This window comes from Girardinichthys multiradiatus, chromosome 9 (assembly GCF_021462225.1).
Source record: "Girardinichthys multiradiatus isolate DD_20200921_A chromosome 9, DD_fGirMul_XY1, whole genome shotgun sequence".
NCBI lineage: Eukaryota > Metazoa > Chordata > Actinopteri > Cyprinodontiformes > Goodeidae > Girardinichthys > Girardinichthys multiradiatus.
The window spans coordinates 3,368,180-3,393,565 of NC_061802.1; the positions used below are offsets into that span (position 1 = coordinate 3,368,180).

Consider the following 25,386-nt stretch of genomic DNA (forward strand, 5'->3'; position numbering starts at 1 on the left):
TGAGCCAATAATTCCTTATTTTATTTTCATATTTTAAACGGTGTCTGCGGCTCGTTAAATGAACCCTAACATCTGATTGGTCAACCTGCAAACCAATCAGCATCTGTATAAGTGCTGTAGCTCTCTGGAACTAAAATATGAATAAATAAAAACATTTAATGAATGATTTCAGCATTGAATTATTTGATCATGTTTTATCTTAAATGATATATTTAATGCATGTATTTCCAGTTTTGGGTCTCTTGGCCCTTCAGAGCAAACAGTATGTTGTGTTTATTTCAGATTCTTTTATTTGAATTGTCTCATTTAATCTCATTTCCTCTGATAAACTGAACATGTAGACGTGTCGTTTGAAATGAGAAAGAGATTTAATTAGGCCTGTTAGAGAGGCTAACTTTAATTCAGTGATTTAAACTCATCATGTTTATATTTATGAGTCCGTTCTGTTGGAGGTCGGAGGGGGATGGAGGAGGTCAGCAGGGGGGGGCAGGAACACCTCATAATATAAGTAAAAACATGGTTTGCATTTTGTCCTGCAGGGGGCGATCTGGGCTCCCACATATAAAGGGTAGTCAGATCAGAGGGGGGCGTTTCAGCTCATTTTCTGCTTCAGACTCAGAAACAAGAACACAAAGGAGAGGCTGCTGGTGCTGCTGCTTCATTCATCCCCTCATCCATTCACCCGTCCATCAGTGAGCGGTGAGGATGGACCCACTGCAGGACCACAGGAGTTTTGTTCAGCTCCTCTCAGGTAAGATTCGGGTTTTCTCTGCTTCGTTTCACACCTAGCAGTCTGTTGGAGCAGATATGAGCTCATAGATGCATTTTAATGATCAGTCGGGGGTTTTGGGGTTCTGGACGCTGCTTTATTTAAGCCTCAGCTGCTCTGCATTCATTTCAATAAAACGGCACAGAGACCGAGGACACAAAAAAGCTCCATTAAAAAGGCTCTAAATGATTCTTGTAATGTGTTTAAAGATAAGAAAGCTCTGTGGATCAGTTACAGTGAAATATCAGTTTATCTGAACCTCTGACCCATCAGGTGATCACCTGATGGGTCAGAGGTTCAGAGACGGTCACTTCACGCATTTTCTCCTCTGTTTTTTCTAAGGAGCTGATTAATTAATCAAAATGTTAAAGATAACAACTGATTCCACATTTTTAGCCTTGAATTAGATTCTGTTCTATGAAAAGATGTAATTAGGCCTGTTTGACAGCTGGGTTCTGTTTTTAAAATGTTTTTGAATGTTTAGTGTCTGTTACAAACAGGACTGCGGTTTTGTTTCTTCTATTTAATAATCATGGCGTCAATCACGCTTTCCTCGGGCAGTTTGTGACCCATCCTGATTCAGAGCCCCAGAACAGCGTCGCTGTTTGTTTGTAACGTTTGCCGTCTCAAACACGGCTGTTTAAACAAGCGGGTCAACATCGGACCTCCACAGAGCGACCTGCCGAGTTGAAACATTTAAAACAGGTGTGTTTGAACAGCAAAACATGTCAAACATGCAGAGCAACAAGTCCTCAGGGACAAGACGGGGAGGACACCGGTGTAATGTGTGGAGAAGTATTGATTCCTTAGAGGGTTTTCATCAAATAAATGTTAACGTCAAAGATAACGTGAGGAAATACAAATAAATCATGATTTCATTTATTCAGAGTAAAAACTGCCCAAACCAAACCGCCATTTGTGTTTTTCCGGATCAGAAGTGGTTCTGGCTTTGGAACTTGGAAGATCATGGAGCCCATTTTTTTCCCACTCCCCCCTATTGTTGAATCATGACCTCTGACCTTAACTGAGGCGTTGAAGGCTGCAGAGCTTGAGATGATGATCTGCGTTCTTCTGTGACGTCCTGGTTGAGTCGTTGATCCTCTCTAGGAGTAATTTTGGCAGGTCGGCCCCTCCTGGGACGGTTTTCTCTTTTTGTGTTTAGTGGTTCTCCCTCTGGTTCTCTGGAGTCCAAGGTTCTTACTTTTCTTTAGAATGAGGCCGGAGTTGCTGCTTTTTGACATCTTTTAGCCTACTTCATGTTGCCAGACAGATCCTATTAAGGCAAGTTCTGGATTTTAAAGGTTGGACAGAAACCAGACCTGTGTGTTTAGTGACATTAAACCAAAAAATGTGGTTAATTAATGATTTAACAAGGATCACTTTCCACATCGAGACATGTTGGTTTGGATGTTTTAAAAACTTCATTTAGTTTTTACTCGAGTTCATTTATTAAGTGCAACAACAGACAGCTGTGAGGGGTATGAATACTTTTTACATCACTTTAGTTCTCTTGAAAGCTCCAGTCAGACATTTATGGATGGTCATGTTTAATTTCTTTTCATTTTCAGTTTGTTTTTGCTTCTGTTGGAATAAAACATGGAAACAAAAGTTGTTTCACACAGAAAATCTGTTCCAGATGTTTGACATTTAACCCGCTGCCAGCAAACAAAGAGTCAGTTTTACAAAAATAATCATGTGAAGCAGCAAAAAGATCTTTTTGGTTTAGGGAAAAGTGGATTAATTCATTTCAGGAGAAAAATAAACCAAAATGTCTGAATTTCTGCTTGAAGCATCATTTAGTTAAATGATCTGAAGCCTTATTTCATTCTGCTAGATCTCGTTGTACAATCTACCGCAAAACTCCTTTCATTTCCTTTATTTAAAAATGTTTCAATGTTGTCTTCATCAGCAGTTCTTTGCTTTCTGAAGGTAGTTTAGAGTTTTTCTATTTTTGTCTGCTTTTTTACTCCGGATTAATAAATCCTTTGATTCCTTGGATGCAAAGTACAAAGAGATTAGAGGTGATTCCAGACTTTTGCACAGCTTGCTATAAACCTTCTCAAACCTTCTCAAACTGTATTAGGATAACTCTGTGGTAAGACTGTAACGTTATGCGTGAAACAGCTTTAGATCATTTCTGTAAAATACCATAATTACCATTAACTTGTTCAGTAATGGAACGAAGATGCAGAAACGTTCAGGCATGATGTTTGAAACAGTTTCTGCAAACATAAATGATCTCTGTCAGCCTGGGCTCTTTCTGCATGCAGTCTGCATGTTCTCCCCATGCATGTACAGCACTTTGAATTGTCTTACTACTAAAATGTGCTTTAAAAATAAACTTGGCTTGCCTTGCATGCATGGCTTCTCTCCACGTAGTCCTGCTATCCCTGAATTAGCTTTACGTATGAGTCTGTGTGGTTGTCCTGATGGACTGGAGATCCATCCAGGATGTACCCCGACGCTCTGCAGGTATGCACCCTGCTGGGATAAACTGATGGGTGGGGTTTAAAGAAACAACTTCAGTACCATCTCTTCATTGCAGCTTCTGCTGAAGTGCAAGAAGGTAGAAAGTCTCCATTCCCAGGAGTAACAAACTGAGTGAGGTGTTTGTGCATCGTTATCTTCATAACTTCAATCATTTTTATTCCTGCAAAATACAAACTAAACTCCCCAATTAAATAAAGCATTCAATCAACATAACTGAGTGAACTGTAGACATTTCAGCTCTGGTCTAAATCTGAATAAACTGAAGGAGCAAGACTGCTTGGAAATTATGACATCTGCCGCTTCATGGGGCGACTAGCTCAGTATGTTGCAATCCAAGAGTTGTGGGTTCGATTCTAGCATCCTTCTGCTGGGTCTTGATGTGCCCCAGGGCAAGGCACTTAACCCCAAGTTGCCTGCCGCTCAGTGTGACTGCGAGTGCCACTGGGTCAACTTGGTGAGTGTTGAGCGCTTTGAGTCGATCGGCCTGACTAGGAAACTATTTTATAAATTCATTTACATTTAATAAATGTTATAACTAATGATTATTTAATTAGGGTGTTTTGTTCATTTTTTTTTTTTTTTTTTTTTGTAGGATTCAAAAAACGAACAAAAACCATAATACTCACACTCCTCACTCCTAATTACTCCTAAAGGGAGTTAAAATTCACACTTTTTACCATTTCTTTCCATAAACTATTAAAGATTTAAATCAGCTGTAGATTTATGTGATTTTTTTTACTACTTTCTTTCTAACTTTTTGTCATTTTAAAATAATTTCTTCAGTTGATTATATGGGAATTCCCAGTTTTTCCAACCTCAAAGCATTTCGTCCTGGACTGAAACCACTCTGGTTGTCTCGTGTTCATGTGGACAAGAGGAATACAGCCTAAAATGGTTCTGAAATCATGAATATTCTTAATAACTGTCAGGTTAAAGGGCCACTGTTGGCTCCAGGGACCCATCAGTGATCCACCAGAGCACACATAGATCTGTTCTTCAGGCTCTGAACCACCAGCAGCCTCAGTTTGGTGCCATTCCTTCAGTTGAATCACAAAGAAAACAGTTTGATTGACCTAAAACAGGATTTTAGCTTCTTTAAGGAGATTCATCTAAACACTTAGTGTTTCTCTGCATTACATGAGATTTGCATAAGACAATCTGAGAGAAGTGGAGCAGAAACCAAGAAGTGTTGAGGTCTATAGATCTAATAGTCTTTAAAAACAGGACAACTGCACAGCAAAGAGGGAGAGATCCATCATTGTTCAGAGGAACTTCTCCCTCTCTGTCACTTCAGGCTTTTAACACAAAGACACGTAAACAATACTTGGCCCAGAGCTTCTGTTACTGGTTCTCCTAAACTTCAATATCTGCTGCTGTGGCTGCAGAAGAAAACGAGTCGGTCCTCAGAGCATTTATTCCTGCTGATCCAAAGGCTCTAGGACATCAGGAAGGTGAAGGACAGCAGGACAAAAACAAGATCGACATGAACTGAATCAAGAACAAACATCAGGAACTTTGCAACATGTAAAAGTGATGATTAGGCAGAAAATAAAGTGATCTTCAAAGCAGTGAAGGTCTGAAACTTCTCACCAGATGTCTGATTTTGTTTCTCTTCATAGTTGTGCTGCTGATGTCATCGTGGTGCGTTCAGGGTCTCCATGTCAACGTGTTTCCCAGGAAGCCTCTGTTCAGGCTCGGCGCTCGCCAGCAGATGGTCTGCTGGGTTCAGGACTGTCCCACGGTACCGAGCATTTCCTGGTTCACTGTTAATGACCGTCCGCTATTGGGGTCTACCCGCACCAACAGAACGCACTCTGTCCTGACCTTTGACCCTGTGACGATAGAAGACGAAGGACAGCTGGCGTGTAAAGTCATTTGTGGACGACAAACACCACAGAACCGAACCTCTGTCAGTGTTTACTGTGAGTTTTCACACCCAGATAAATCCAGCGCGTCTCATTCCATGGTCAGACCCTAATATCTTGTCCTTCCTCTGGTTCCAGCATTTCCTTCAGACCCTGTGGTCACAGGTCAGGACCACCTGAGAGATCACCTAGAGACGGTCCTCACCTGCCAGGTGTCAGATCTGTATCCTGCTGTGGACGTGAACTTCACCTGGCTCAAAGGAGACACCGTTCTGATGACCACTATGAAAGATTCTGGGTCCAGCTCCATTCAGTACCTGCCCCTGAGAGAGGACTCGGGAGGGAACATCACCTGTAGGGCAACGCTGGACCTGCAGGATCTGCCATCTGAGTCCAGAACCAGAGAGACCACCATCCCCCTAAATGTCCTCTGTGAGTCAGTTCAGTCCTGAGACTTTTAGTCTGTTCCTTTCTTATTAGCCTGAGTCAGAGGCCTGGGTCCACATGTCCTGAATCTGAGGCTAAGGTTTATATCTAAGTGCTTCTCCCAGGTGTATTGCCTAAAGCCAAGTCGCGATGTATGATTTCCATGTCCTAATACTTTACGTCTTTAATTCCAGTCAACATCAAATGTTTCTGTTGAAGCTGACTTGAGACAGTCTGAATCTGAGTCCTCCTTTCCACCGTAGACCTAGAGATCATCCCTCAGCTCAGCCTCCTCTGTCTCATCAGATCTAATCCCCTAACTTCCATCTCCTCCTCCTCTTCCTCTGCAGATGCCCCTATCATCAGGAATATGTCCGACCCTGTGGAAGTGATGGACGGCTCTCCGCTGACTCTCAGCTGTTCTGCAGAGGGAAACCCTGAGCCGACCATCACCTGGACAGTAGGTGGTAGGTCTCTGCAGCGAGGTCGAGGTGGTCAGCTCCACTTATCGCCGGTCAAACTTTCAGACGCCGGACAATACGAATGTGAAGCCAGAAACTCAATAGGAAACCAGACTGCAGCTATAAAAGTCACTGTTCTAGGTGAGAGTGAACCTCTTGTCTCATTCATTGTCTCTTTTTTTGTAGTCCTTATTGTCCCTTGACACACCTGCCTGTTTCCTTGTACAGCTCCGCCCACCACAACCTCCCTGTCGGTGGATCCAAGTGAGGAGGTCGTGGAAGGTCAGCAGGTTAATATTACCTGTAGCTCTGAAGGAGCTCCGCCTCCTACACTTGTTCTAAAGAGGGAAGGGGAGGAGCTTCTGAGGACTGACTCCGCCTCCTTACTGAACTTCAGCCTTCCTTCTGCTTTTCTGGAAGGCTCCACCCTCTACGAGTGTGAAGCCTCCAACCGGTATGGCTCCCAGCAGGCCTTCAGGTCCATCACTGTTAGAGGTACTTTTACTCCCAGCTGTTAGATCTTGATCCTAGGAGCTCCGCTCTAGAAGCCTGATCCTGTAGGACCTGGACTCAGGCTCTCCATGTGTACCTCCTCTTTCCCTAAGCTCACCCTCTGCAGGTGGAGGCGAGTCCTGAGGTCTCAGCGGAGCGAGGCTCAGCCCTGACCCTGACCTGCAGGGCCTCCGGGTGCCTGCACCCCCCCACCCTCAGCTGGAGGAGGACAGACCGGAACCGGACCCTCCTCCAGAAGACGGAGCAGCAGGACGGCTGGTCACAGCTCCACCTGCGGAACCTGGATGTCCAGCATCAGGGAGGATACAGCTGTGAGGCTGAGTGTGACTCCGTCATCAGGACCAGGGAGATCCACGTTCAGGTCTACTGTGAGTCTCACATTAACATGGTTTCCAACCATAATGTTCTGACAGAGGTTACAACGTCGAGATACTTTTATTCATCAAAACAAGGTCAAACGTTTGCATACAACCCAGCAAATATTTAGTAAATGTCTCTTAGCGAGGCGCACCTCAACAGTATGCTGTTCTATGCCGTCAACAAGCTTCAGGTTAAATATTTGACAAAACTGTTGAGTTCCTTTGAATGGGTTGGGCTCCTGGCACAGACCAAACTTTTAGGCATAATTCACTAAGGTCAGGGTTCAGGGATCCAGCTTTGTTCTGGACCCAGTCCGGATGTGTTCAGGATCATCGTACTGTTGGAGCATCCAGCTGAGTTTTAATTGTCTAACTCTTGATTTGAGGTGAAGTAGAAGAATTTGGAGGAAATCCTACTTTATTATTTAATCGTCTTTGTCCAATTTATCATTTCCACAGGTTGAGAAATAATCCCACAGTATGATACTGCTACCACCATGCTTAACAGTTGATCCCATGTTCTTAGGTTATCCTTCACTCCTTCAAAAGCATTTCCTTTGCCAATAAAACGTCTCCAGAAAACATTTCTTAGTCAAGCTTGGAGGTTTCCACTGCAGAGTTGGAGCCTCGCTCTTGGTTGGTACGTTCTGCCCTCACTGTGGTCAGTGGCTCTGGAGTTCTACCTGTTTCTGGTCCGTGGTTCATTGAGCCTCAATGGTTCCTAGCTTTGGTTCTGAATGCACTGACCAACTTCCTTTCATCTGAGGGTGAGTTTTAGCCAGATGGTTGACTGTCCAAAGTGAAACCAGGTTTACATAATGAACTGAAGGTGCAGACCAAGAAAGACACCTCCCAGTTCCCAGGTGTCTTCTGGAGAGACGTTTTATGCTCAGACAAGACAAAGATTCACCTGTTGGACCTCAACGAGCCTTTCAAACTTCAGAACACATTTTCAGCTGTGAAGCATGGTGGTGGCAGCATCATGCTGTGGGGCTGTTTGGCTGCCGGGAGTACTGGTGCATTGCAGAAAGTGGATAGACATCCTCCAAACAGGTGACATAGTGGACTATGCTCAACAGTGCCAAAAAAATAATAAATTTAACCTCCAATGAGGAACAATGATTAAAAGCCTACATTTCCTTCATGTTCATGTTGATAGTTGGGTTTAAAGTTTGAGTTTAAAGGCCACCTGAAGTTCAACAACATAAACCCACAGCTGTCAAATGCAACGTCCCAGAATCTAGATACGCTAGTAGCTTCAGTGGGGGTTTGGCTTCGTGCCTGCTGAGAGATATCAAGTTTAAAAGCAAAGAGAAAGTGCTCATTAATCAGAAATCCTTCTTTTTCCAGAACAATCGCTCATATAAGTTCAGAGGAAGTCGTCCCAGTATTAATCACTAGGATCCAGTTTCATTTTGATTGGCTGCTGCAGCGTTCATCCTGCTGCTGCACAGGTCAAAGGCCGGAAAGTTTTACTTTGTTTATTTAGTCCAAGTGGAAGCAAAAGCATATCTTTCTGGTAACAGAATAGGGTAACACCTCCTTCTTTTAAAAACACAACACAACACAGCAGCCGTGGGCGTCGGGTTTCTGAGTCACGCTGCCAGAAAATACAGAGAGGAGCTGAAAGTAAAGCCACTGAATGAAGGAGTTCCTGTTGGGCAGAAATTTAACTAAAATCAGCTGCTCTGAAAATAATTTTTAAACCTGGAGACTCTGATATGAACAAGGCCTCGACTGAAAGACACGAGGAGAGACAAGAGAGCTGCTGAGTGTGGGAAAAATGTTACTTCTATCCACCCTGATCCTGCACTCTGAGCTGCAGAGGACAAACTCCACAGCTCCGACTGACGGGACATGACCCAACATGGAGAGAGAAGCCGAAAAGCCCCCACCCACGCACATGTACTGACTGGACCTCTTCACCGAGCTGTGAAATCCCCCCATTCAGAGACAGGCAGGAGGAGACGAATCATTGTTTCATCCGGCCGCTGAGCTTCTGCAGAACTCTGTAGTCCAGGCCTGAGTCCTCCATGATGACGTTCCTGTAGTTGGATCTATGACACGCTCCAGTTTATCAGAGCCTGAGCTGCTTTTAAGTCCAGAACCACTGGAAGAACAGGAAGAAATCTACCTTTTTAGACTCTCGACCATCCAAAAGGAAAAATCATTGCAAAGTTGAGAATAAAAACCAAAACAACAAAAAATGATTCGTTCAGGCTATTTCTGATGTATAAAATACAGCACAGGTTAAATATTTGAACTTCTTACTATGACAGCATAATACATAAATAAATTAATACAAAAGGGTAAAAAATAATTTAAAAATCAGTCCAGGCAATTATTGATCTATAAAATGGGGCAAAACTGGACATTTTAATTGAATTTGAGTGATCTATTAATTCTAATAAGAAGATGCTTTATTAATGACCCCCCTGACATCTGAACTTTTAACTAATCGACTCAGTAGTTCATCCTGGGTTTGAAAGGTCACAGCTTGTTGGAAGGACTCTCAGAAGGACTTGTAGTGGTCCAGTCTTTAACAGGGTGATGATGTCTTCACAGATATTTGTTTGACCTCCAGAGAAGAGAAGTCGTCTTTTTACCTGAAAATGTGGAAGAAGAACCAGAATACCTCGTGGAGGTTTTAGGAGGTTGGATACTTTGGAAGAGGTTCTGATGAAGGTTTTTGGTCTGACAGTTCTCAGCGGAGGTTAGAGGGTTTTTGAATATGTTGAACAACTCCACCAGGAAGTTGTTGGTTTTTAAACAGAGGGTTTCTGAGACACTTCAAGAGGTTCTGAATGATCTGAGCTGATTTTAGAGGTAATGGAGATGTTTTACGGGTCTTCAGGACGGCTCATCTGTCCAAGATGTTTTCAGACCATGAATCCTCCCAACATTATTTGATCATTCTGAAGTTCAGTGTGAAATTGGAATAACATAATTAAAGGTTTAGACGAATAACCAGATGTCCTTCATCCTGTCTGATGTTTAGTACCTCTAATTGGTTTCTCTGCTTTTCTCCGGTCTCTCCAGCGTTCCCCTCTGATCCCGTTCTGGAGGATCCCGGTCCAGTCCTGCTGAACAAGGAAACCCAATTTCGCTGTGATGTCATCAACATCTTCTCAGCCAATCAGCTGAGGTTCCGCTGGGTTTCGGGAAACACAACTTTGATGACCGAGATGTACAAGTTCTCCGGTTCCCTGCAGAACATCTCGTCTGTTCTAAAGCACCAGTTCAAGGAGGTGCAGCAGGTCCTGACCTGCAAGGTGGAGCTGCTGACAGAGGATAGAGGAGTTTGGAGGTCCAGATGGACCAGCATTGCTCTGCAGATCCACTGTGAGTAATTAGGGTTTGGGATCTCAGATTAAATAAATCCAGAATTATGCTGAGGTGATGAGAGTTCCACCCAATGTTAGCAGTTATAGTTGAAATATATTTAAAGTCACTCGGAGAGACGAGTTCATTCAGATTCTGCTGATTTCTGAACCGATTCCAGGAGTGAGAAGCTGGATATTTAGCAGAATACGAGCCTTCAGCACAATTATTAAAAACAGTTTGGTAGCATCACAATCTTATTATGAAGGGTGATGGATGTGAAGCTGGAATGTCAAGAATAGCTTCATTTAGGAGGATAGTTTGATCTTCCAACCAACACAGCAGATAATCCACCACTGGAAAAAAACCAAACGATGACGACTCTGAGCTGTAGTTATTGTGAGGTGATATTAAAGCGGGTTACCGCCTGTGCAGAGCTTGCACAGCTAATGGATTCTATAGTACAGGTTAGCACCAGTGGTAAGCAAGCTCTGTGCTGGTGGTAACCTGCTTTATTAATTCTCTGAACTAATTTCTTGCGCTCACTTCATAAACATTTGAACTGTCCCTTTAACATTTTAATAATCCTAAACTCTGTTTCTGACTCAGATCCTCCGAGGTCGACCTCCCTGTCAATCAGTCCAGGTGAGGAGGTCCTGGAGGGTCAGCAGGTGACGTTTACCTGCCGTTCATACGGAGCTCCGCCCCCCATGGTGGTGCTAAGGAAGAATGGGGATGAGCTTCTAAGGAGTGACCCCAACTCCTCATCCTCTGTCACCCTCAGCATCTCCTCCACCCTTCTGGAAGAGTCGGGCCATTACCAGTGCGAAGCCTCTAACCAGTACGGCACCCAGTTTGTCTCCAGCTCCATCACTGTCAAAGGTCAGCATGTTAATTATTAAACTTGACATTTCTTTTAAGCCTTCCAAAATGATTACCTGATAACCCAAAATAATATCCAGGGCAGGTCACATAATTAGTAAATAGAGTTCACTGTGTGCAGTTTAACCCCAGTCTAAATGCAGATGTTCTGTGAAGGCCTCAGCAGTGGTTTGTTGGAGAACATTAGTAAACATTAAAAAACACAGCAGAGAGAAAGTTGTGGAGAGATTTAAAGCAGGGTTAGCTTCTAAAATGGTACAAAATGGTAAATGGCTTCTACTTGTTCCGCCATAGTGCTTCATCAAGTCCCGTAAGACTCCTTTACACCACAATCAGTCATCCACCCGCTGACAGTGGTGAGCTACAATGTAGCCACAGCTGCTCTGGGCCAGACTGGCAGAAGTGGGCCATACAATCGGTGCCACCGAACCCTCTGACCACCATCAGCAGGCAAGGCGGGTGAAGTGTCTTGCCCAAGGACACAACGACTGAGACAGGCAGAACGGGGGTTCGAACCGGCAACCCACCGTTACAGGACAAACTCCTACTACCCTAAAACAATACCTCAACAACATCTCCCAGTCCATCATCTGAACATGGAGAGAGGATGGACCACCTGCAGACCTACCAAGACATGAACGCCCACCTAAACCAGAAAGCCAGAAGAAGTCCTGATTGCAGTCTGTTGGAGACACAGCAAACATGTGGAAGAAGGTTCAGAGGTTCCTCCTGGGTATACATGGTCCCAGCTTGTTGGGAACCAGTTAAAGATGTTTTAATGAGGTTGTTTTAGGATCCAGCAGGTTTCCAGAAGCCTTCTAGATGTTTAATGGACTCTTGAAGACATTTCTGTGAACAGATTAAAGTAAATGTGGGAATCAACCTCATTGGTCCTCTGGTCATTGTCAGTTTTAACAGGATCAACCACAGATCCGATCTTGACCAGACTTTAGTCAGCTTTCCTCCAGTGACCTCGAGATGCCACGGACACACTGACCTTTTCTATTTATAGCTGAGAAGGACTCATAGTGGTCCATCTGAGAGTTGTAGCGGTCTTTCCCTGGACGATCATGGCTTTATGGATGTTTTTTTTGACCTCCAGAGAAGAACGGCAATTTCTGGAAATAGGAAAGAAGATCCAGAATGCTTCCTGGAGGTTTCAGGAGGCTGGATATGCTGATGAGGTTCTGATGGTTCTGAGGTTTTAGGCTCATCACACAAAATCTCTCCAGAATACATTAAAGTTTGTTATGTGGCAAAATGGAAAAAAGTTGAAGACTTTTTGAAGACTGAACTTTCTTTCCATAAAGTTCTCAGTTCTTCCTCCCGCTTCCTGTTTCTTCTTCTGTTCTGATTACTTTTATCAGGGAAGTCGACCTCTCGCCTTTTGCTACAAGATGCCCGAACAGAAATAGGCTCACATCACACTTCTGAGTAACGGGACCCTTGAGCTGTCAGCCTGCCTTCAGTGGGTGATCGGACCGGGCCGCTGCAGGAACTGTGGGTGTTAGTTTGATCTCATGTCCCAGTAATACGTGTTTCTCAGTCCGAGAGTGCAAAGAAACGTCCAGAAACCCATGAACGCAAATAAAAGACGTCCTGCAAAACTAACCTGAATGTTTATTTGAACGTGTTTTTAAAAGAAGTAAACTAGAGAAAAGTTTAATTTCAGATGTTTTTGATTAAACAGATTTCAGAAAAATCTTCTAAAGCTGCTATGAAGCTGTTAAAGCTGCAAATAACAGAAACCAGTTTGACCCCCAGTCAGATGGCAGGTTTGTCCGGATCAGCCTCTTGACCTTTTGTTTGACCTTTAACCAGCACATCATCACCTGATAGTGAAGTGCTCTGACCCATGGCTGCAAACATGGAACGTTTCCAACCCATTTACAGAAACACTTAGTCTTTCTCTAGTTTTTTGTTTTCTTTCTGGGAAAGCAGATTAAAAACTGTTCATCAGAAATCTTTCAAGTTTCTACTAAACCATAACAGGCTGGAAGCAGCTGCCAGTGTCTACTTCACTTCTCTGTTATCTGAGGAGGTCAGAAGGCTCCTGTGATTGCTTCAGTCTGAACCTCCCTAAAGTGTTAGAATTAGTCACCAATGCCGCCTCCACACTCGCTTTTCTCCACGGTGTCCAGAGATTTATCACAGTTGATGTCAGCATGCTAGGAGACAGCTGGAGGCTCGATCGCTTCAACAGAACACGGCCAAAAGCAAAGCAGATCTTCCTCAGAGGGTGAATCACCACGACAGTAGAAGATCTTATAACTGATTCATCATTGCAGGGTTTTTTAAAGCGAAAGAGCAGCAAAATCTAATGTGACTCACTCAGATTTGACCATTCTCACTCATATGTCGCAGCATACTGGATATTAATGAGGTTTAAAGCCAATTGTGTCAGAAAAGGTTTGTCACCGTTCAGATACAAACACCCACCTGCCTGCCTACCTACCTACAGATAAAATAAAACAAAAATACAGAAAGATACACACAAAACTTATAGAAGAAAATAAAAGCATATAAAATCAATTTAGTAAGTCTTAAGTTCAGATTAAAAAACACCTGGTCCACTTTAAAGCATAAATTAGTGGAAGCTTGTTCCACATCCTGGAGCAGCAGCAGCAAAGGAATGACCTCCCCGCTGCTGGGACGTTGGTCTTTCTATGGTGCATTGATTTGAAAACCTCAGTGTCGTCGTGTTTCCAAAGACAGATCAGAGGGAACGAGGCTGTTTATGGCATTAAAAGCTTGAACTGAACTGAAAGCCAGTGAAGCGATGAAAACACTGGGGTGATGTGGTTTGTCTGGATGTGTTGGTTAAAAGACGGGCTGCAGCGTTGTGTGTGACACTTTATCTCCCATAAGCAGCTCAACAAAGTTTCCACTGCGTTTAACTAGTAAATAGATTTGTACATCATCAGCATAGAGCCTAAAGGCAATGTGTACAAAGAAAACCGGACTGAGAATGGAACCCTGTGGTACTCCTCAGGAGAGTAATGCACAGGATGAAAAAACATACCACCCATAACAGAGAAAGTCCTGTTTCCTAAATACAACTTAGACCAGCTTAGCACGATGCCACAAATACATAATTCTCCAAGCAAGAAACAAGTACTGTCTGGTCCACCATACCAAACACTGCTGTAAGATCCAGTAGTACCAGCAGAACAGGAGATCTAGCATCAAGAGCCAGGGTGAAATCCCTGTGAACTTCTAAAAGGGCTGACATAACATAAGCAACATCTGCTGTCTAGGCTATAACACATAGCTAGGCTGTAACAACCATAACACCTGCAGAACTTGCTGAAACACCTGCAGAACTCACAACACTGGCAGAACGCAATATAAAACCTGCAGAATATTATGCAACACGTCCAGAACCAGAGTGCAGTGTAACAACTACAGACCATATGAAGAACATCTAACACTGCCGGAGAACTTGAGCAGGCTTTAGGACTTGAAAAGACCAAATGTGCAGTACCATCTCAAGAACATGCTGTAACGCAGGCAGCATGTGATGTTGCAGCTGCCATGCACAACATAACTTCGCAGGAGATACTGTAGTACCTGCAGAAGCCAATGTAAGACCTGCATGATGCTAGGTGAAGAAGTGCAGCATACACTGTAACCACGCCACCTACTGGACACAACATAACAGCAGAAGGAGATGTACAACGCTCTAAAAACCTGCAGAACATTATGCAACCTGTGGAGAACGGACTGTAACACGCTGCATGACCTGAAAACATGCTTCATCACCTTCAGAACCTTCATGTTAAACATCCTGCAACTCCAGCAAAGCGCACCATCACAGCATCATGTAACACCTGCAGAACCCATTCTAACACCTTCAGTCTGGTTTCGTTCTGTTCAGCTCCCCCGAGGAACACTACCGTCCTCATCCTTCCATCTACGGAGGTCCAGGAGGGACAAAATGTGACTGTCTGCTGCCAAACAATCAGCTTCCCACCATCTGCGGTGATCCTGAAGAAGCTGAACAACGGAACCGAGCTGTTTTCCACCAACGGCACCTTCCTGCTGGTCAACTTCACATCCAGAGACTCGGGGTTGTACCAGGTCAACGTGAGCAACGATCTCGGCTCTGAGATCAAAGTCTTCAGCATCAGAGTCAGAGGTGAATAAAATCACTAAATCACTAAACGAAGATGTTAGATTACATTTCATTAAATCTTTTGCCTGTTTTTGTTTTGCAGAGGTTAGAACCGGACTTCCTCCAGGCTTCAACATCATCCTCATCTCAGCCGCTGCCGTTGCTGCGGGACTGACTGCTTCTGCTCTGGTTCTCGACTACATGAGGAGATCCAGGAAAAAAGGTTTTTATCAGCTGCCCCAGTCCGCCCCGTCTTCAGCATGATGCTAGCAGTGAGCCAACAGACTCCTTCCTGAAAGCTCTAAAACATGGCTTCTTCTTCGACCCTCTGTGATTTCCACACCCAAACGTGTTGCTACCAAGTTTTAAAGTCGTGTCCTTTAAAATTTGGTGTGTGATTCCAAGAAGATAGCTGCTGGAATACTGGAGTAGGGCTTAGAGGCACTGAAATGTGGCAGCTGACTGACAGGATGTGGCTTCAGTGTTTCTGTATGAGGCCAACTGCATTGGGACCTGAACATATTTGGAGACAATCTCAAACTAGTGCTAAACCTCCCAAATCTTTGATTCCCTGACAACTAACGTGCGTCATGTGGCCAAAGTAGGGCTACATGTTACATCTCCTCTCAATGCGAAGCTTCTTAGATCGCAGCCTTGTCTTTCACATCCCCAATAAGATTCAAAATGTCCCAGTTTTCCCAGCATACAGTGCTGTAACACTAGTGTTTCTGCTTTTTAATCACATTTAAATGTTTGATGTCACCAAGCTAATTTAATCTCAGAATTAATAACAAAATATAGTTTTAAGTGATAATTTAATTTATTAAAGGAAAAGCGAACCAGCCTGTTCCATTGTTCACTTGTTAAATCATGAATCATTTGTGATTATCCACTTTTTTGTAACTTGGAGTGCAATTACACTCCCAACACTCAGCCTGACCTTTATAATCAAGAACCTGTCTGACAACACGAAGCAGGCTAAAAGATCTCAAACAGCATCACATCATGACCTGATCTAAAGAAATTCAAGAACAGATGAAGAGCAAACTTACTGACATCTATCAGTCTGGAAAGGGTTGCAGATCCATTTCTAAGGCGTTGGGACTCCAGAGAACCTCAGTGAGAGCCTTTACCCACAGATGGAGGAAACATGGAACAGTGGAAAACCTTCCCTGGAGTGGACAGAGTGCCAACATTACTCCAAGAGCTCATCCACAACTCATCCAGGAGGTCAGAGAAGAACTTAGGGGAACAGCAAAAGCTCTACAGGCCTTCCTGCCTCAGTTAAGGTCAGAGGTCAAGATTCAACAATAAGGAAAAGAGACTGGGCAAAGATGGCCTCCATGGGCAAGTTCCAAGGCCAGATCCACTGCTGACCCTAAAGAACATGAAAGTCCATCTCACATTTACCTAAAAACATCTTGATCCTCAAGAGCTCTGAGGAAAATATTCTGTGGACTGAAGAGACTAAAGTGGACCTTTTTGGAAAGTGTGTGTCTTGTTACATCTAAAACTAAAAGCTTCAGAAACAGAACGTCATACCTGGAGTCAAACATGCTTCACGTCTTCAGGACCTGGACAACCTGCTGTGATGGAAGGAGCCATGAAAACCCTGAAAGAGAATGTCCAGCCGTAAGTTTGTGACCTTGACCCCGGGCACACTTGGGTTATTATGGTCCAAAGTACACTAGCCAGACCACCTCTAAATGCAGAACAAAATAGAAGACTTTCAGTGGCATAGTCAAAGTCTGGACCAAAATCAGTTTGAGATTGTGTGGAAAACCCCTGAATGAATTAAAGCATTCCTCTAATGGAAAGTGGGCCAGAAATGGCTCCACAGACTCGGTACCAGTTACTGCAAATGGCAGAACCAGATTTAGGTTTAGTGGCCGATTCCAGGTTGGTTTAAATCGCTTTTCCATTAATACATGAAATTATCCGTTAAATGTTTCCGATCATCAACCTGAGTAAATAAAAACATTTTAAGTGGGACAAAAAAAAAAGGAAAAACAAAAGAAATCTGCAACGGGGGTGAATACTTTTCCACAGCACTGTATGCAGACAGTGGCATGTACCGACTATTGGGTCTCAGCATTAAAACATGTTGCTGTCTTTCCCCTAAATGTGACGTCTACCTCATCCTCCCTTTGAACTGCGGTTGTGAGCCCAGCGTTTGGTTGATGCGTCCCAAACCTGCGGTGGGAACCACAGGAATGTAAATACTGCTTATCAGAACCCTCGAGGCTTTCTACTCTTTGCACATATCGACAGGCAGCTGGAACCCCCTCCATGTGGACCCCATGACCACCCTGCAGGAAAGGTTCTAATGGGTCGACTCTGAAATGTTGTTAAACTGTTTCGACTGGTTTTTTTTTCCTCCTCATGAAGGAAAACATATTCAGTTTAAACTTGTACTTTCATTTCCTTCTGTTTGATACTGATGCAGCTACGTGTTTTTATTAAAGATTCTGCTGATCTAACGGTTCTGTACAGTTCCATTCTCATTGTTTTTGTTAAAAATATTTACTTCCTCTCTCTTCCTTTAACACTTGTGGCAACATGATTTGATGTCCTGGGATTTTTATTTCTCTGTTCTGGCACTTCCCAGTTGCTTTCCAGCTTTCACTTTTGCTTCAGCGGCTGTTTACTGGAAGTCTTCAGGATATCTTGGACTGGTACCGTGGTGACAGTTTGGCTGCAGCCCTGAGACTCACAGATTTAAAAGACTGGTTGCTTTTCACTGTTTTCTTTAGGCTGCAATAGAAAAAAAGGCTTTTGGCTCAGATAGGAAATTTCCACAGTAATTAAACGGTGCCTGTTGACAAATTTAATTCAAGCTCAAAATTTTACCTTAAAGAAACAAAAATGCTACAAATATTTGACTAAAATATTTCAGTTTTTACCCTAAAAGGTATTTTTTTACTTTAGGCACAGATTAAATCCTGATTAGTTTGGATCATTTTAGTTTTACTGCATCAGGAAAACCCAAAGACACGATGGGAGCCGAGCTGCTTCACACTCTAGCATTTAAACGTCGAAACAAAACCAGCGGTTCTTATTCGGCCCGTTTTGCCTAACTCCTGGAGTAGTTGCACAGGGCTGACCAGTTGGTTTAAAAGAAAGGAACTGTTCTGGTGGCTTTTGTCTCCAATGCGAAGACAACTGGCTCCCGGGCTCGTTGTCATGGAAACTATGATGTGAGGTGTGAAGAGAGGAGCTAATGTGGATCAGGTCCCTCACTGGTGTTGGACCCGTTTCAGCTCAGACTCTCTTGAAACACAGTGACAGACAGTGGTCTGTTCTCCAGGTCCGTTTCAACAGAGCCGCAAGGTCCTCATCAGAACACTGACTTCCAGTCATGTGATGCAGTCTCCACGGCAACCAGGCGAGGTCCAACTGAGACTGAGAAATGAGGGGAAGCTGCTTGACGAGCTTTTGTTCATTATTTATTATCGTATTCAACAGGGAGCTCTGGTAACACCTGCAGAACCAGAACATGCTGTAAAACCGTCAGAACGCACAGTAGTAGCTGCAGAGCATGCTGTAACACCTACAGAACCAGAACTTCTTGTAGCCTCTACAGAACACAATGCAACACCTGCAGAACTTCATGTAAACCTTTTTAAACATGTAAAACCTGGAGAACCAGAACACCCTGCAACACTTTGTAGCACCTACAGAAAAACTGTAACATACCTATAATATGACTTCATGTATCAACATCTCTACAAGTAGAACACTTACAGAACACTGCAACAACTCTGCTGTAGTGCTTTCATCTACAGAACATTAGCTTTTATTCTCTTCTTGTAATGACTTTTATATGTTAACCAAGTTTAGGCATCTCTGCCGAACCTTTGGGAAATCCTATATTAAGGCATAAGTTCCATAAACAGACGTTCATGTTGGATCGTCTTGCAGCAGCTTTCTGAGATCTTCATTTAAATGTCTTGAACTCTGGCTGACTTGCTGAAGGCACTACAAATAACTCGGAGGGTTTGAACAGTGGATCAGAGGTTAAAGATGCTCCTTCCTGCAGATTTCTACAGCTCTAAAGAGACAAAAAGTGGAATTTCTGGCAGAGATTCTTCAGGTCAGGAAAACAAGTATGCTCACTCTCACTGACAGGAAATACCACCGTAGCAGGAGATTAAAACGACAAGACGCAGCAGAACTCCTCTCCACATAACCGATTCCAGAGGTGAGGGGTCGCAGAAACCCGGCAGGACAGTGAACGCGACATGATAGGAAAACACCAGATGGAGCAAAAAGTAACATTCATCTTGTTTCTGCTGAATCTGCACAAAGCAAAGAGGCTGAGTGACTGAGGGCCTGCAGGGACATAAAGTCCGGCTCTTCAGACTCTGTTGATTCGAAGAAAAATAAAAGAAATGAAGCTTAAATGTCAGAGGGCAACTTCAATCCAGCAGAGCACTAATATGAACACAAAATTACAAACGTTTTCCTGTATCACTGCTGAGCAAATATAACCTGTTTTTGTTTTTTTTTTGTTTTTTACTTTAGGGAAAATTAAAAGGAGGATTTTAATGCAGCTGCTGCAATAAAATGCAAAGTGCTACAAATTAGCCTGCAGCTCAGAAACGTTAGGTGTCAGTTTACTCAGTGAGGGTAGTGGGGTTGCAGGCTTCCTTCAGATTTGAAGCGAGCAGATGATCTGTCGATGTTTTTTTTAAATTTACTATTAAATTTTTCTGATGAAGCAGTTGTCTGGGTAAAATCATTGTTGTCAAACACAGAACATTATTAGCCTCATAGCATAACTGCCTGTTCTGGTTTACTGCTACATCAGTCAGTCATTTTCTACTGCTTATGCCATAGTGGGTTGTGGGGGAGCTGGTGCCTATCTCCAGCAGTCTACGGGTGAGAGGCGGGGTACACCCTGGACACATCACCAGTCCATCGCAGGGCAACACACAAACAACCATGCACACACTCATTCATACACCTAAGGTCAATTTAGAGTGACCAATTAACAGGCATGTCTTTGGACTGTGGGAGGAAGCTGGAGTACCTGGTGAGAACCCACACATGCATGGGGAGAACATGCAAACTCCATGCAGAAAGACCCCCGGTTGGGAATTGAACCCAGGATCTTCTTGCTGCAAGGCAACAGTGCTACCAACTGCGCCACCGTGCAGCCCTGCTGCTACATTTTCAATAAAAAATCTAATCTTGTTTTCTGAGAAAATTCAGCTATATGCAATCAGGCTAACTATATGTTCCTGTTTATGGGATGAAACCTTCCCATCCTGACTCTGGGAGTACCACAAGGTTCTATTCTTGGACCACATTTGATCACACTTTATATTTGTCACGATGTGTTGACTGGTGAAACGTTCAGTGCAAACAAAGAAGTACTTTAATAAGAAAAACTGCAACTAACAATAACCAAAACCTGAAAAACAGGAAGGTGCAGCAGCAAAAAGCAGTGTGAAGAACCTCCAAATGACACACCACTGGAACCTTGCCACATCTGTTTGAACCAGAGAAGAATATTTACTGAGGACATGATTACCTGGACACAAGTAGGAGTGAAACAGCTGAGGGGAACTGAATAATTAACACTGTGAACTCAGGGATCTATGGGAGAACACAGAAACCAGAAATGCAGCACAACTAAACATGAGAACGGATCAAGGTACCATCCAAGAGGTAGCAGAAACTCAGAATGAATAACAGGAAGTACATTTGTACAGAACTCGGAAGAAGACGGATTTCAAAATAAAACAGGATCTAGGGTACATAGAAGAAAAAGTAACCAAAGACAACAACTTCAAACAGAAACTAACAAATAGATGAAAAGTTCAAAGTAAACGAAACCAGAACATGATCCGACTACTAAAAACTTCCAGATTTGTGCCCAGATGTGTTTAGATGATAGTTTTACACATTATGAATAAACTCGATAAGCATCTGAAACTTGTGCCATCATAAACTGAATTTGTATTTGTGTAATTTTAAATTAAATGCATTGGTTTGAAAATAAATTTCACTAAACTGAAACTGAATTTAATGGTTTAAAACTTTATTTGTTTGCTTTCAAAATTGCTTTGCTTTGTATTGAAAATTCAGTTTGATTACTTTCACTTTCAGGTCTGAAATTCAATTTCTCCAAAATTCAGTTTTTTGCGTTACACATCCGGGTTTTTGAAGCCACAGATTAATCAAACACAGATTTACTAATTCACGGATGTCATTCACTATTGCTGTGTCCAAATTCAGGACTCATTGGGTGGAAGTTAAACAGATATAATTCAGTCAGATGAAATCTAATATTGTTTGGTTTGTTTATTATAATAATGATGATTAATTCAATTCAATTCAAAAATAATTAATTAATCCCAAAAGGAAATTAAATGTTGTTATAGCTCATATTATGAAGGTTTCCTCAAAGAGCCGTTGTAGATGCTGATGGCTGTGGGCAGGAAGGATCTCCTGTAGAGCTCCGTCTTACAGCAGATCTGAAGAAACCTCTGACTGAAGACACTCTGTTGTTGTAGGACAGTCTGATGAAGAGGATGCTCAGGGTTCTCCATAATGTTCTTCATTTTATGAAGAAACCTTCTTTCCACAATGATCTCCAGAGCTTCCAGAGGAGTCCCCAGAACAGAACCAGCCTTTTTTATCAGCTTGTTGAGCTTTTTTAAGTCCCTGGTTCTGATGCTGCTTCCCCAGCAGATGATGGCAGAAGAGATCAGACTTTCCACAACAAATTTATAGAAGATTATTATTATTATGCTCTGCAAATAAACTGATTTAAACTTTGCTCCTAAAGTTAATATGTTAGTGTTTAAGTTGTTTAAAGCTTTACAAATAAATTTAAAAAATAGTATTTGTCATCAATGTATTTTATCTAGTGTTAGATTTTTATATCTATGAACACAAAATATTTTCAACATTTTAAATGGCTGATTAATGAACAAGATCATAAAACAATAACATTTTAAAACAAAACAGCATTATAATCCATCAGCAATATATAAAAGGGTAAATAAAAACCGTGTAGTCATTTACAGTAGAGACAACATTATTAACCTTCAGGCTCCATTTGTTCGGCTTCACAGCTCTGCTTCACGCTAACGCAGTTGCTAGGCAACAGAAGTTACACTGAGGTAAGTGCGAGAGAAACGCAAACCGACGTAACACCGGCGGCACTATGCTAATCTGGCATGTTTAGCTAATAGCTACAGGAAGCATAAGTGTTGCTGTTTGACCATCATTTGTTTACATGACTTCTTATAGACGTTTATTTGACTTGATGATTGACATCAAGCTCATGTAGCTGCACTGCTGCAGCTCAACATGCCGTAAAGGAAGTTGAACCTGATGTGAAACGTAAATCAATGAATCTGTGTCTGATTAATCTGTGGCTTCAAGGACCCGGATGCGTGACACAAAAAACTGAATTTTTGATCTGAAATAGAATTACAGACCTGAAAGCGAAAGTAGGCAAACGGAATTTTTAATACAACAAAATTAAATTTAAAAGCAATGAATTCAGTTTCAAACCATAAAATTCAGTTTCAGTTTAGCGAAATTTATTTTCAAACCAATGCATTTAATTTCAAAAACAAATACAAATTCAGTCAGCAATTCAAATTCAGTTTCTGATTGCACATGTTTCTTCCCATACATTACCTCCTCAATTTTGATGCGTCATACGTTTTTAACTTATAGTTTTTTTACTTAGGTGGTATGATTTAATTTGACGGTATTATACATTCAACCTGCCAAGAAACTGTGTGAAAATGAGCCTGTATGGTGCTAAACGTGGTTCACCCAAAGCACATGTTCTCATTGAGCTTCGTTGGTATTTCAGGCACTGATTTCTGTTCATTGTGATGATTGTAGCTTACAGTTAATAAAAACACAAAACTTAGCTTCTTAGAAAATTCAAATATTACATAGGACCACTAAAAAACAAAGATTTGATGACCTTGTTTGACCTTTACAACAGCAGCCTTTACCCTCTCAGAATAACTGCCTGTCTGGACCGACAGCCAGCAGCAGAACTTTACAGCTTAAAACTGAAGTTAAACCTGACCAATCAGGTCTCTGCTGGCGACCCGATCTGTGAACACTGTGTGTTGGTCCAGGGGAGAGGAGGTTGGAGCTCCTGCAGAAATAACCCCATTCCAACATGCATCAGGGACCTTCGACCCCAAACAACCACTTAGGTGTTCTGATGGAGAGCTTTCTCTGTGCTGGGGCCTCACCCAGGGATGGTCCTCCTCTGGACATGAGGACAACGGACACCATTTTGCATGCCTCCAGAAGCTCGTTCTCTTCTCCAAACGTTTTTCTGTGTAATTGACCTTTATTTAGTGTTTTTCCTTTGTATGTGTCTGTCTGTATGCTTCATGTGATGTTCTTATTGTGTTTTGAAAAACTGCTCTATCAATAAAGCATTTAATTACTTATTAACCTTCTCTTCATCCATGAGATCACTGAGGTCACCATGGAAACCGAGGTGTGAGTCCTGCACAGGATCTCTGACTCATTTCCAGCTGATGTTTCCTCCATTAATCTACGCAGGTGTTGGGAAAAGAAATCGTGATTTAGTGTCCTCCTCAGGTGAACAGTGTGGGCGGGCTGCTTGTGTCTAAATGAATCCACGTGTGAGCTTAGGAGGAGAGGAGGAGATAACTCCTCGCTTCAGACCAGGTGAGACAAAGGAAACCGTCTTCTGAGAGAAACAAATAAACTACATAACAGCTACAATCTGGTCATTATAGAAGAGTGGTAAGATTTTTAATTTTAAAAACCAGAAGATGTTTCCTCCAAAGTTTGCCTCACATTAGGACAATGAAAACGATGCGTGTAGGAGACACAGCAAACGTGGGGAAGAAGGTGCTCGGATCAGATGAGACAAAAATGTATCTTTTGGTCTGTGTGGCAGAAAACACCCTAAACACACCAGCTATAAAGCAAAGAACAGTGGTGGCAGCATCATGCTGTGGTGATGCTTTTCTTCCGCAGGGCCAGAGAAGCTGGTCGGAGCTGAAGGGAGGATGGATGGAGCTAAATCCAGGACAATCCCTGAAGAAACCTGTTGGAGGCTGCAGAAGAATGAAGACTGGGGTGGAGGTTCACCTTCTAGCAGGACAACTACCCTGAACATCCAACCAGAGCTACAAGATGTTTACATGAAGGCATATCCATGTGTTAAAATGGCCTAGTCAAAGTCATCATGGAATCCATGGCAAAACTTGAAACAAATTAATGAGGAATGGGCACAAATTTCAGTCTGTAAAAAGCAGGAAGAGAGTTTTTGCTGTTGTAACTATGGCAACATGTGGTTCTATAAAGTAATTACTCATGGGACTGAAAACAAAGGCATGCCATACTTTTCAGATTTTTAAAACCTTTGTAAAAGAAAAGGAATGACTTTCCCTCCACTTTCCCAATTAGTCCCTACTCTGTGTTGATCTATAACAAACAATTTCAATAAAATACACTGAATTCATGCTCGTCACATGACACAGTGTAGAAAAATTCAAAGGGTGTAAATACTTTTTCAAGAAGTCGTAGAATAAAAAACCCTCCAACACTTCTGATATGTGGGCTACTGTCATCTGGTCAATAAAGTATGAAATAAAAGCTGTTTCATACTTTAGTTTCTTATCATAATTTATCACATTGAGTTCAGTGGATGTTTCCTCAGACTCCACAGCATCAGCTGCACTGGAGCGCCATCTGCTGGCCGGACTCGATTTGATTCTTCAAATCTGATTTAAAGCTTAGACAAAACAATAAGATTTTTTTTATTTCTAATTCAGAAATGTTCATGTTTGTTGAAACCAGGCATAAAAAGGTCATGAAGGCAACACAGAAACCATAACTGATCACTGATTTTTAAAGAAAATATTAATATTAATATTAATGAATTACTGCATCCCTGCGGCATGGCATGGAGGCGGTCAGTCTGTACTTCTGTTCAGGTGTTCAGGAAGCCCAGGTTGTTTTGATAGCGGCTTTCGGGTCATTTGAATTGTTGGTTCTGGTGTCTCTCATCTTCCTCTTGACAATACTCCATAGATTCTCCATGGAGTTCACCTCAGACCCATTTGCTGGCCGGTAAATCTCAGTACTACCATGGTCCCCGAACCAGCATTTGGTACCTCTGGCAGTGTGTGCTGGTACCAAGTCCTGCTGGAAAATGAAA

General features: G+C 42.5%; 1 protein-coding gene and 1 long non-coding RNA gene across 4 annotated transcripts; both read left to right on the forward strand.

Moving 5' to 3' along the window:
- Positions 1-592: 592 nt before the first annotated feature.
- vcam1b (vascular cell adhesion molecule 1b) lies at positions 593-17,680 on the forward strand. Of its 3 annotated transcripts, XM_047375223.1 has the most exons (10): positions 594-751; positions 4,879-5,181; positions 5,263-5,556; positions 5,901-6,152; positions 6,240-6,506; positions 6,617-6,892; positions 9,923-10,225; positions 10,814-11,086; positions 14,964-15,224; positions 15,304-17,680. In XM_047375223.1, the coding sequence occupies exons 1-10, from the start codon at positions 706-708 to the stop codon at positions 15,462-15,464; spliced, it is 2,436 nt and encodes an 811-aa protein (XP_047231179.1). In that variant the 5' UTR covers positions 594-705; the 3' UTR covers positions 15,465-17,680. The 3 variants fall into 3 exon arrangements, with proteins under 3 accessions (XP_047231180.1, XP_047231181.1, XP_047231179.1); XM_047375224.1 differs by lacking the exons at positions 14,964-15,224; positions 15,304-17,680 and adding an exon at positions 12,454-12,697 and having other exon boundaries at positions 593-751; XM_047375225.1 differs by lacking the exons at positions 14,964-15,224; positions 15,304-17,680 and adding an exon at positions 11,381-12,441 and having other exon boundaries at positions 593-751.
- A 5,140-nt stretch (positions 17,681-22,820) lies between these two features.
- On the forward strand, positions 22,821-24,722 carry LOC124874485. Its single transcript, XR_007039816.1, has 2 exons — positions 22,821-23,885; positions 24,201-24,722. It is a non-coding gene; the product is annotated as an uncharacterized LOC124874485 (long non-coding RNA).
- Positions 24,723-25,386: the final 664 nt, after the last annotated feature.

What these genes read in the sequence shown, in the direction of transcription:
- vcam1b (XM_047375223.1), top strand. Translation starts at nt 706, where the DNA reads ATGGACCCACTGCAGGACCACAGGAGTTTTGTTCAGCTCCTCTCAG. An exon ending in AACCTCTGTCAGTGTTTACT is followed by an intron (nt 5,182 to 5,262) that starts GTGAGTTTTCAC and finishes CTCTGGTTCCAG; the next exon opens with CATTTCCTTCAGACCCTGTG. An exon ending in CTTCAGCATCAGAGTCAGAG is followed by an intron (nt 15,225 to 15,303) that starts GTGAATAAAATC and finishes TTTGTTTTGCAG; the next exon opens with AGGTTAGAACCGGACTTCCT.